This window comes from Heterodontus francisci, chromosome 41, assembly GCF_036365525.1.
Source record: "Heterodontus francisci isolate sHetFra1 chromosome 41, sHetFra1.hap1, whole genome shotgun sequence".
Taxonomy (NCBI): Eukaryota; Metazoa; Chordata; class Chondrichthyes; order Heterodontiformes; family Heterodontidae; genus Heterodontus; species Heterodontus francisci.
In genome coordinates, this window is record NC_090411.1 from 36,672,988 (window position 1) to 36,685,264 (window position 12,277).

Consider the following 12,277-nt stretch of genomic DNA (forward strand, 5'->3'; position numbering starts at 1 on the left):
TGGAAGGTGGGATTAGATTGGGCGGCTGTTTTTTTTTTAGCCAGCGCAGATACGACGGGCTGAAAGGCCTCCTTCTATGTCGTAATATTTCTATGGTTCTATGGTACTCAGCAGGTCTAGCAGCATCTGTGTAGAGAGAAACAGAGTTAACGTGTCAACATTTCAGGTCAGTGACCTTTCATCAGAACATGAATATAGGGTCACAGACCTGAAACGTTAACTCTGTTTCTCTGTACACAGATACTGCCAGAACTGCTGAGTATTTCCAGAACTTTCTGTTCTCATTTCAATGAAGACCCCTGTGCTGGTGATTCAATGCGTCCCTTGGTGCCAGGGTGACCGCCCCCCCCCCCCCCCCATCAACAGTCAGTAAGAATCGGCTGACCAATGGTCTGAACTTGCACGGTCTGTCCCAATCTCAGACAGTCTGGCTGCTGCCTCATTTGTTCACCCCTCGTCGATCAGCTACTCCTGGCTCAGCCTCCGATCCGAGTAATCTTCCATCACAAATAAACTAATGTTACTGAGGGCTCTGCCTGTTGAACTCACTCCCTCTAACTCTTGTGGGAAGTCCAGAATAGTGGAGTTTTTCTGTTCTTCCAATTTGAGATTGACTGCTTCAACTCCCAGTGTTGAACTTGGGTTGCTGGCGATGCTCTCCTTTGTTGAATATTGGTTGGTTCTTTCTCCTTGGTTATTTTGCCCTGAACTCTGATTAACTGTCCCTTCTTGTTGCCCAAAACTTGGATTGGCTGATTCCTGATGATATCCTGAGTTTGGATTGGCCGCCTCTTTGTGGTGTCCTAGATTGAAGATAAGTCCATTTTTGTCCAGGTTTGTTTGGGACTCTGTGTTTTCCGAGTGCCCTGTGCCCCTTACACGCGGACTGCCCATCCCCTCTTCCTCTTTCTGCAACTCAGCTAAAGCTTTAGCTAAAATGAAAGTAAAATAAGAAAATCAGACATCACATTTTACATTGAATCTGAAGTCAAACAATGAACTATAACAAGATCCAAACATTTCCCTTGACATCAACTATCTTCCTCACATGTAACATTCTACAAATAATCTTTACAACAGATTGAGCTCAGATCACACAGTGTTGGACAGAATCACCTGGAGGTCAGTCAGGGTAAAGATGCCAGTTTTCCTCCCTGAAGCTTTCATCTACTGCCAGTGGTAAATTATCAGAGCCACTAAATTCAGTTTCACAATTTACTCGGGTGGGATTTGAACTCAATGCTTCTTTAGTTGTTTGTCCAGCGAGTACCATCAGCCCTCTGCATCTAACCCGGTTTTTTTTATTCCGGACCTAACCCTTTTTTAATGGCCTTTATACCCCAGGCTGTTTTTTTTTGTCGAGGGGGCCTTTGTGTATTTTAAATAAATAGCTTTATTAAAAACAGATAAATGAAACAAAACTCAAATTAAAATACGATTTTCCGCATCAATGACGTGGTGCCCACCAGTTGCAGAAAGCCTTGAGCGAACCAGCAGATACCTGGGCACGAACGTAACCGTGGAAGAGGGGCAGGCAATCGGGGAGGACGGATCCCCCGACGGCCCGCAGCCTGGACCTGTGAATTACCACCTTGGCCAGGCCCAGGAGCAGACCGACGAGGAGATCCTCTTCCCGGCCCACGCCCCTCCGCACCGGGTGCCCAAAGATCAGGAGCGTGGGACTGAAGTGCAGCCAGAACTTGAGGAGCAGCCCCTTCAAATACTCAAAGAGGGGCTGCAACCTCGCACACTCTATACATACATGGAACACGGACTCGTCCAGGCCGCAGAAAGTACAGGCGGCCTGGGAGTCCGTGAACCTGCTTAAAAGTCGATTGCATGGGATTGCCCTATGCAACACCCTCCACCCCAGGTCCCTGATGTAAAGTGACCTCCACTGGGGTTTCGTCTTGTTGCCAGATGGCAACACAGGCCACCATGGCATGTTAGGGTGGCAGACGAGGGTGTGGAAATGGAGAGTGTGTAGGAACAGCCCATACAGGAAAACCCTCCACGCGGTCTGGAATGGCACAGAGGGCATTTCCGAGAGGCGGCTCGGATTATGCGGGACCAGCTCCCGAGGAGGGTTTCGGGGCCAGGGTCTGATGAGAAGTTCCAGCCAAGCGGAGGTCAGCTTGGCTGGGAGCGCTACGCACTCCCGAGCCCCCTAGACACGAGCTGTGAGAGATATCCCAGAGGTTTCAGCTACTCCTCCACCTGTCGGTCCGTCCCCAGATCCGGCTGCCCAGACAGCCAGGGCCCTCTCATCTACTGGCAGGGGAGTGCCCTGACTGGAGGTGACCATGTTCCGGACTCCGAATAGATCCCAGTAAAAGACAGGCAATTCCCTCAGAGAGGTGCGACCACCGTTTTCCGCCGGGAGCTGCGTGTCGTCTTGAAGGCAATGGCCCTGTCGGAAAAAATAGATTGCCAGCGCACACCATCTGGGAGGGCATTCGATGTACAGACATCTCTGCAGGGTCCGAAGGCAGAAAGTCCCAGCCTGGGTATAAATGCACACTGGAGCTTTACTCTGTACCTAACCCATATTTTTGGGGGAAGTGGGGCGGGAGTGTTTGATGGGACAGTGTAGAGGGAGCTTTACTCTGTATCTAACCCCGTTTTTTTTTTTTCTTTTTTTTTCTCTTCTTTCTTTATAAGGTGGACTTTATACCCCAGGCCTCTTTTAAATTTTCCATGTCGAGGGGGCCTTTATATACATACTTATATTTTTAAAATAACTTTATTAAAAACAGAAATAAACAAAACTCAAATTAAAATGCCATTCTCGGTGTCGACGATGCACTTCATTCCCTGCGGTGCCCACCGGTCGCGGAAGGCCTCAAGCGTACCGGCGGACACCGCATGCTCCTTCTTCAGGGACACCCGGGCACGAACGTAACCGCGGAAGAGGGGCAGGCAATCGGGGAGGACGGACCCCCCCCCGACGGCCCGCAGCCTGGACCTGTGAATTGCCACCTTGGCCAGGCCCAGGAGCAGACCGACGAGGAGATCCTCCTCCCGGCCCATGCCCCTCTGCACCGGGTGCCCAAAGATCAGGAGCGTGGGACTGAAGTGCAGCCAGAACTTGAGGAGCAGCCCCTTCAGATACTCAAAGAGGGGCTGCAACCTCGAACACTCCATATATACATGAAACATGGACTCGTCCAGGCCGCAGAAAGTACAGGCGGCCGGGGAGTCCGTGAACCTACTTAAAAGTCTATTGCATGGGACTGCCCTGTGCAACACCCTCCACCCCAGGTCCCCGATGTAAAGGGGGAAGACTCCCGCGTAGAGAGACCTCCATCGGGGATTCCCCTCGCCGCCAGATGGCAACACGGACCGGAAGGGCGTGTCCGGCCGGCTGACGAGGGCGAGGAAGTGGAGAGTGTGCAGGAGCAGCCCGTACAGGAAACCCTTCCGCGCCAATTGGAATGGCACGGAGGGCACTTCAGACAGGCGGCTCAGGTTGTGCGGGACCGGCTCCCGAGGAGGGTTTCGGGGCCTGGGTCCGATGAGCAGTTCCAGCCGAGCGGGAGTCAGCTCGGCCGGGAGCATTCCACACTCCCGAGCCCCCTCGCCACCTGCAGTGAGGGGCGTCCCGGGGGTTTCGGCTACTCCTCCGCCCGCCGGACCGTCCCCGGAGTGGGCCGCCCAGACAGCCGAGGCGCTCACCTCCGTCCGCGGGGGAGCGCCCTGACTGGAGGCGACCATGTTCCAGACTCGGAATAGATCCCAGTAAAAGACAGGCAACTCCCTCAGAGAAGCGCGGCTAATGGACTCCACCGGGAGCTGCGTGTCGTCTTGAAGGCAGTGACACTGGCGGAAAAAATACGTCACCAGCGCACACCATCTAGGAGGACGCTCAACGTACAGGTATCTCTGCAGGGTCCGAAGGTGGAGAGTCGCAGCCTGGGTGCGCACGCACACCAGCGACTGGCCGCCCTCCTCAATCAGGAGACACAGGACCGCGGCAGAGACCCAGTGTTTCCTCTTGCCCCAGAAGAAATCGACGGGTTTCTTCTGGATCTTGTTGGCAAATGCAGGGGGCGGGGCCAAAGTGACCAACCGGTACCACAACATGGAGGCCACCAGTTGGTTTATGACCAGCGCTCGGCCCCTGTAGGAAAGCACTCGGAGCAGTCCTGTCCAGCGCCCCAGCCGAGCGGTGACTTTCGCCTCCAACTCCTGCCAGTTTGCCGGCCAGGCTTCCTCAGCGGGGCTAAGGTGGACTCCCAGATAGAGGAGGTGCGTGGTGCTATCTAACCCCGTGCTGTACCTGTCCTGGGAGTGTTTGATGGGGACAGTGTAGAGGGAGCTTTACTCTGTATCTAACCCTGTGCTGTACCTGTACTGGGAGTGTTTGACGGGGACAGTGTAGAGGGAGCTTTACTCTGTATCTAACCCCCGTGCTGTACCTTTTGTTGAAATGGGAATGTTCGATCTACTGTCTGGGTTCTACGGTGTAATGGTAAGCACTCTGGGCTCTGAATCCAGTGATCCGAGTTCAAATCTTGGTGGGACCTGATTTATGGGATGGCACATTGGCGCAGTGGTTAACACTGCAGTCTCTCAGCTCCAGTGACCTGGGTTCAGTTCTGGGTACTGTCTGTGCGGAGTTTGCAAGTTCTCCCTGTGACCGTGTGGGTTTTCTCCGGGTGCTCTGGTTTCCTCCCACAGCCAAAAGACTTGCAGGTTGATAGGTAAATTGGCCATTACAAATTGCGCCTAGTGTAGGTTGGTGGTAGGGGAATTGAGGGAAGGTGGGGATGTGAGAGGGTAATGGGATTAATGTAGGATTAGTATAAATGGGTGGTTGATGGTCGGCACAGATTCGGTGGGCCAAAGGGCCTGTTTCAGTGCTGTATCTCCAAAAAAATAAGTAAGAAAACTAAGTTAGTCTCACTTTTTAGTGTTCGTGACTGTTATGTATAATTGGGCACTTCCTTGTCAAAAAACAGATAGAATCAATGGGTGCAGTGTTATGGGATATAGCGTTATGGGGTACAGTGTCAATGGGTACAGTGTTATGGGGTACAGCATCAATGGGTACAGTGTTACAGGGTACAGAGTCAGGGGATATAGCGTTACGGGGTACAGTGTTACGGGGTACATTGTCAATGGGTACAGGGTTACGGGGTACAGCCATTGTTGGGTACTGTGTCAAGGGGTCTCGCGTTATGGGGTACATTGTCAATGAATGGTGATTCAGAAGAGAATGCAGGCCAATATTTCATTGATGTGGATGAGAATCAGGAACGGGTGGAACAGGAGTAGAAGTGAAGATTGATTCACCATTGGGAGCAACGACCACACACTCAGCTCATAATCCATCGCTGTTGTTGTGCTGGGAGAGGAATTAGAGAATGGATCTTTTATGACATTATTTGCTTGGCAACTTGGAATAACCAATCATCTTACTAGTATTTGCATAACAACAGAAGTTAATATGATGACCTTGTGTTCGGTTTGAGTGCAAGGATTGGCTGCCTGTAAATATCCAAACTGAATGCAGAATTAGACATTCCCCTTATCCTGGTTTCTGGATGTGGATTTCAGTGTTTCACAATTCCAATAAAGTTTCATCAACAGTGGAAAAAGTTGAAGAACTCGAGGAAGTATTGTTGGGTTGTGAAGTGAGTTTCTTAATCATTAGTGTTCCCAGTTATACAGCGACTACTGGAGGTTGGTGGATAAAGATGACAGGGTCAGAAACCGGTTAGCGGAGACCGGTTAGCGGAGACCGGTTAGCGGAAACCGGTTAGCAGAAACCGGTGAGTTTGGCCATTAGTTTTGTGTATTTTACCTGCCATTACTTTGCTGCGTTCTGATGCTTCAGTGGCGAGAGCGTATGAGAGATTAATAATCCGATCCCTCTCTGTTTCTCCCAGGTGCATGCCGCGGTCTGCAGGCGCCCAGCTCCCAGCTACACTAGGACTAAAATTACAAAGAAATAGACATTTACTTTATGTGAACTCCTCTCCACAAAGAGCAAGCTCAGAGGCCCAGGTCACTAATAGAGCTGGGACCATCGGGGCAATGAGGTATTATAGGGACCCCTGAGCTGGTGCTGACTTCAACTAACGGGTATGGGAGCGCATCCCGAACCCCTGTATTAACAGGTACAGGAACCCATCCCGAACCCCAGTATTAACATGTACAGGAACCCACCCCGAACCCCGGTAATAACAGGTACAGGAACCCACCCCGAACCCCAGTATTAACAGGTACAGGAACCCACCCCGAACCCCGGTAATAACAGGTACAGGAACCCACCCCGAACCCCGGTAATAACAGGTACAGGAACCCACCCCGAACCCCAGTATTAACATGTACAGGAACCCACCCCGAACCCCGGTAATAACAGGTACAGGAACCCACCCCGAACCCCAGTATTAACAGGTACAGGAACCCACCCCGAACCCCAGTATTAACAGGTACAGGAACCCACCCCGAACCCCAGTATTAACAGGTACAGGAACCCACCCCGAACCCCGGTAATAACAGGTACAGGAACCCACCCCGAACCCCAGTATTAACAGGTACAGGAACCCACCCCGAACCCCGGTAATAACAGGTAGAGGAACCCACCCCGATCCCCAGTATTAACAGGTACAGGAACCCACCCCGAACCCCAGTATTAACAGGTACAGGAACCCACCCCGAACCCCGGTAATAACAGGTACAGGAACCCACCCTGAACCCCAGTATTAACAGGTACAGGAACCCACCCCGAACCCCGGTAATAACAGGTACAGGAACCCACCCCGAACCCCAGTATTAACAGGTACAGGAACCCACCCCGAACCCCGGTAATAACAGGTACAGGAACCCACCCTGAACCCCAGTATTAACAGGTACAGGAACCCACCCCGAACCCCGGTAATAACAGGTACAGGAACCCACCCCGAACCCCAGTATTAACAGGTACAGGAACCCACCCCGAACCCCGGTAATAACAGGTACAGGAACCCACCCCGAACCCCGGTAATAACAGGTACAGGAACCCACCCCGAACCCCGGTAATAACAGGTACAGGAACCCACCCCGAACCCCGGTAATAACAGGTAGAGGAACCCACCCCGAACCCCAGTATTAACAGGTACAGGAACCCACCCCGAACCCCGGTAATAACAGGTACAGGAACCCACCCCGAACAACGGTAATAACAGGTACAGGAACCCACCCCGAACCCCGGTAATAACAGGTACAGGAACCCACCCCGAACCCCGGTAATAACAGGTAGAGGAACCCACCCCGAACCCCGGTAATAACAGGTACAGGAACCCACCCCAAACCCCAGTATTAACAGGTACAGGAACCCACCCCGAACCCCAGTATTAACAGGTACAGGAACCCACCCCGAACCCCAGTATTAACAGGTACAGGAACACACCCCGAACCCCGGTATTAACAGGTACAGGAACCCACCCCGAACCCCGGTAATAACAGGTACAGGAACCCACCCCGAACCCCGGTAATAACAGGTACAGGAACCCACCCCGAACCCCGGTAATAACAGGTACATGAACCCACCCCGATCCCCAGTAATAACAGGTACAGGAACCCACCCCGATCCCCAGTATTAACAGGTCCAGGAACCCACCCCGAACCCCAGTATTAACAGGTACAGGAACCCACCCCGATCCCCAGTATTAACAGGTCCAGGAACCCACCCCGAACCCCAGTATTAACAGGTACAGGAACCCACCCCGATCCCCAGTATTAACAGGTCCAGGAACCCACCCCGAACGCCAGTATTAACAGGTACAGGAACCCACCCCGAACCCCGGTAATAACAGGTCCAGGAACCCACCCCGAACCCCGGTAATAACAGGTCCAGGAACCCACCCCGATCCCCGGTAATAACAGGTACAGGAACCCACCCCGAACCCCGGTAATAACAGGTACAGGAACCCACCCCGAACGCCAGTATTAACAGGTACAGGAACCCACCCCGAACCCCAGTAATAACAGGTACAGGAACCCACCCCGAACCCCGGTAATAACAGGTACAGGAACCCACCCCGATCCCCAGTATTAACAGGTACAGGAACCCACCCCAAACCCCAGTATTAACAGGTACAGGAACCCACCCCGAACCCCAGTATTAACAGGTACAGGAACCCACCCCGAACCCCAGTATTAACAGGTCCAGGAACCCACTCCGGTAATAACAGGTAGAGGAACCCACCCCGATCCCCGGTACCCTTTTAGTTTCGGTGACTGCAGCGTTGATAGCAACAGAGGTGCGTGAACGGGCTTACAGCTGAGAAGTCAATTTCAGCGTAAGTTTAAAAGTGAATTCCCTTTTGTTTTCGGAGGACCAGGGGACTGCTGGGTAAGGAAAAGGGTATATATTTGTGTGGTGGCTGTACCTGAGACACTACACGTGTAGTGTCTCCCACCCACCCTCCTCCTCTAACCAAAAAAAAGGACTCTGGTGTGTTGATAAGGTAAGCTTTTTATTTAAGAAGTTCTGTCCGTTGGATTGCTAACCTAACAAGTTTTGACTTTTTGTTTTTGGTTTTTCAGTAGATTTGTTGGGAATTTGGAATAGTGGGAATGGAGGTTAAGGCAGTTGTATGTTCATCCTGCAGAATGTGGGAGGGAAGGGTCGCCAAGAGTGTCCCTGCTGACTGCATCTGTGGGAAGTGCACCCAACTCCAGCTCCTCGAGAACCGCGTTAGGGAGCTGGAGCTGGATGAACTTCGGATCATTCGGGAGGCGGAGGAGGTTATTGAGAGGAGTTATAGGGAGGTAGTCACACCTCAGGTAAAAGAAGTAGGTAGATGGGTTACCGTCAGGGGAAGGAGAGGGAACCAGCAGGCAGTGCAGGGATCCCCTGTGGCTGTTTCCCTCAACAACAGGTATACCGTTTTGGATACTGTTGCGGGGGACGACTGACCAGGGGTAAGCAATGGGGTACAGATATCTGGCACAGAGTCTGTCCCTGTAGCTCAGAAGGGAAGGGGGAAGAGGAGCAGAATATTAGTCATTGGGGACTCCATAGTTAGGGGAACAGATAGGAGGTTCTGTGGGAACGAGAGAGACTCACGGTTGGTATGTTGCCTCCCAGGTGCCAGGGTTCGTGATGTCTCGGATCGTGTTTTTGGGATCCTTAATGGGGAGGGGGAGCAGCCCCAAGTCGTGGTCCACATAGGCACCAACGACATAGGTAGGAAGAGAGATGGGGATTTAAGACAGAAATTTAGGGAGCTAGGGTGGAAGCTTAGAGCAAGAACAAACAGAGTTGTTATCTCTGGGTTGTTGCCCGTGCCACGTGATAGCGAAGCGAGGAATAGGGAGAGAGAGGAGTTGAACACGTGGCTGCAGGGATGGTGCAGGAGGGAGGGATTTGGTTTCCTGGATAATTGGGGCTCTTTCTGGGGTAGGTGGGACCTCTACAAACAGGATGGTCTTCACCTGAACCAGAGGGGTACCAATATCCTGGGGGGGAGGTTTGCTAGTGCTCTTCGGGGGGGTTTAAACTAATTCAGCAGGGGAATGGGAACCTAAATTGTAGTGCCAGTGTACAGGATGTTGAGAGTAGTGAGGTCAGGGATATGGTTACAAGGAAGCAAGAGGGCACTGGCAAGCAAGAACCTGGTTTAAAGTGTGTCTATTTCAACGCCAGGAGCATCCGGAATAAGGTGGGTGAGCTTGCAGCATGGGTTGGTACCTGGGATCTCGATGTAGTGGCCATTTCGGAGACATGGGTAGAGCAGGGGCAGGAATGGATGTTGCAGATTCCGGGATTTAGATGTTTCAGTAAGAACAGAGAAGATGGTAAAAGAGGGGGGGGTGTGGCATTGTTAATCAAGGAGAGTATTACAGCGACAGAAAGGACGTTTGAGGACTCGTCTACTGAGGTAGTATGGGCTGAGGTTAGAAACAGGAGAGGTGAGGTTACCCTGTTGGGAGTCTTTTATAGACCTCCGAATAGTTCCAGAGATGTAGAGGAAAGGATAGCGAAGATGATTCTCGACAGGGGTGAGAGTAACAGGGTAGTTGTTATGGGGGACTTTAACTTTCCAAATATCGACTGGAAATACTATAGTTCGAGTACTTTAGATGGGTCAGTTTTTGTCCAGTGTGTGCAGGAGGGTTTTCTGACACAGTATGTAGACAGGCCAACCAGGGGCGATGCCACATTGGATTTGGTACTGGGAAATGAACCCGGCCAGGTGTTAGATTTAGATGTAGGTGAGCACTTTGGTGACAGTGATCACAATTCGGTTAGGTTTACCTTAGCGATGGGCAGGGACAGGTATATACCGCAGGGCAAGAATTATAACTGGGGGAAAGGAAATTATGATGCGATTAGGCAAGATTTAGGATGCATAGGATGGGGAAGGAAACTGCAGGGGATGGGAACAATCGAAATGTGGAGCTTATTCAAGGAGCAGCTACTGCGTGTCCTTGATAAGTATGTACCTGTGAGGCAGGGAGGAAGTTGTCGAGCGAGGGAGCCGTGGTTTACTAAAGAAGTTGAAGCGCTTGTCAAGAGGAAGAAGAAGGCTTATGTTAGGATGAGACGTGAAGGCTCAGTTAGGGCGCTTGAGAGCTACAAGCTAGCCAGGAAGGATCTAAAGGGAGAGCTAAGAAGAGCAAGGAGAGGACACGAGAAGTCATTGGTGGATCGGATCAGGGAAAACCCTAAGGCTTTCTATAGGTATATCAGGAATAAAAGAATGACTAGAGTTAGATTAGGGCCAATCAAGGATAGTAGTGGGAAGTTGTGTGTGGAATCAGAGGAGATAGGGGAAGTGTTAAATGAATATTTTGCGTCAGTATTTACAGTAGAGAAAGAAAATGTTGTTGAGAATACTGAGATTCAGGCTACAAGGCTAGATGGGATTGAGGTTCACAAGGAGGAGGTGTTAGCAATTTTGGAAAGTGTGAAAATAGATAAGTCCCCTGGGCCAGATGGGATTTATCCTAGGATTCTCTGGGAAGCTAGGGAGGAGATTGCAGAGCCTTTGTCCTTGATCTTTATGTCGTCATTGTCGACAGGAATAGTGCCGGAAGACTGGAGGATTGCAAATGTTGTCCCCTTGTTCAAGAAGGGGAGTAGAGACAGCCCTGGTAATTATAGACCTGTGAGCCTCACTTCGGTTGTGGGTAAAATGTTGGAAAAGGTTATAAGAGACAGGATTTATAATCATCTTGAAAAGAATAAGTACATTAGAGATAGTCAGCACGGTTTTGTGACGGGTAGGTCGTGCCTCACAAACCTTATTGAGTTTTTCGAGAAGGTGACCAAACAGGTGGATGAGGGTAAAGCAGTGGATGTGGTGTATATGGATTTCAGTAAGGCGTTTGATAAGGTTCCCCACGGTAGGCTATTGCAGAAAATACGGAAGTATGGGGTTGAAGGTGATTTAGAGCTTTGGATCAGAAATTGGCTAGCTGAAAGAAGACAGAGGGTGGTGGTTGATGGCAAATGTTCATCCTGGAGTTTAGTTACTAGTGGTGTACCGCAAGGATCTGTTTTGGGGCCATTGCTGTTTGTCATTTTTATAAATGACCTGGAAGAGGGTGTAGAAGGGTGGGTTAGTAAATTTGCAGATGACACTAAGGTCGGTGGAGTTGTGGATAGTGCCGAAGGATGTTGTAGGGTACAGAGAGACATAGATAGGCTGCAGAGCTGGGCTGAGAGATGGCAAATGGAGTTTAATGCGGAAAAGTGTGAGGTGATTCACTTTGGAAGGAGTAACAGGAATGCAGAGTACTGGGCTAATGGGAAGATTCTTGTTAGTGTAGATGAGCAGAGAGATCTTGGTGTCCAGGTGCATAAATCCCTGAAGGTTGCTAACCAGGTTAATAGGGCTGTCAAGGAGGCATATGGTGTGTTAGCTTTTATTAGTAGGGGGGTCGAGTTTCGGAGCCACGAGGTCATGCTGCAGCTGTACAAGACTCTGGTGAGACCGCACCTGGAGTATTGCGTGCAGTTCTGGTCACCGCATTATAGAAAGGATGTGGAAGCTATGGAAAGGGTGCAGAGGAGATTTACTAGGATGTTGCCTGGTATGGAGGGAAGGTCTTACGAGGAAAGGCTGAGGGACTTGAGGTTGTTTTCGTTGGAGAGAAGGAGGAGGAGAGGTGACTTAATAGAGACATATAAGATAATCAGAGGGTTAGATAGGGTGGATAGTGAGCGTCTTTTTCCTCGGATGGTGATGGCAAACACGAGGGGACATAGCTTCAAGTTGAGGGGTGATAGATATAGGACAGATGTGAGAGGTAGTTTCTTTACTCAGAGAGTAGTAAGGGC

At 50.9% G+C, this 12,277-nt stretch overlaps 1 protein-coding gene across 3 annotated transcripts in view; it reads right to left on the reverse strand.

The window, feature by feature from the left end:
• Nucleotides 1-373: 373 nt before the first annotated feature.
• The window catches only part of LOC137353492 (pleckstrin homology domain-containing family A member 7-like), a 101,895-nt gene continuing 89,991 nt past the window's right edge, over nt 374-12,277 (reverse strand). For 2 of the 3 annotated variants that reach the window (XM_068019838.1, XM_068019837.1), the window contains 2 exons: nt 5,807-5,937; nt 374-932 (listed from right to left, as the gene is read on the reverse strand). In XM_068019838.1, coding sequence (XP_067875939.1) covers nt 466-932; nt 5,807-5,937 — 598 coding nt within the window. In that variant the 3' untranslated portion in view covers nt 374-465. The remainder of the gene's footprint in view (nt 933-5,806; nt 5,938-12,277) is intronic. The other variant, XM_068019839.1, reaches the window with a different exon arrangement.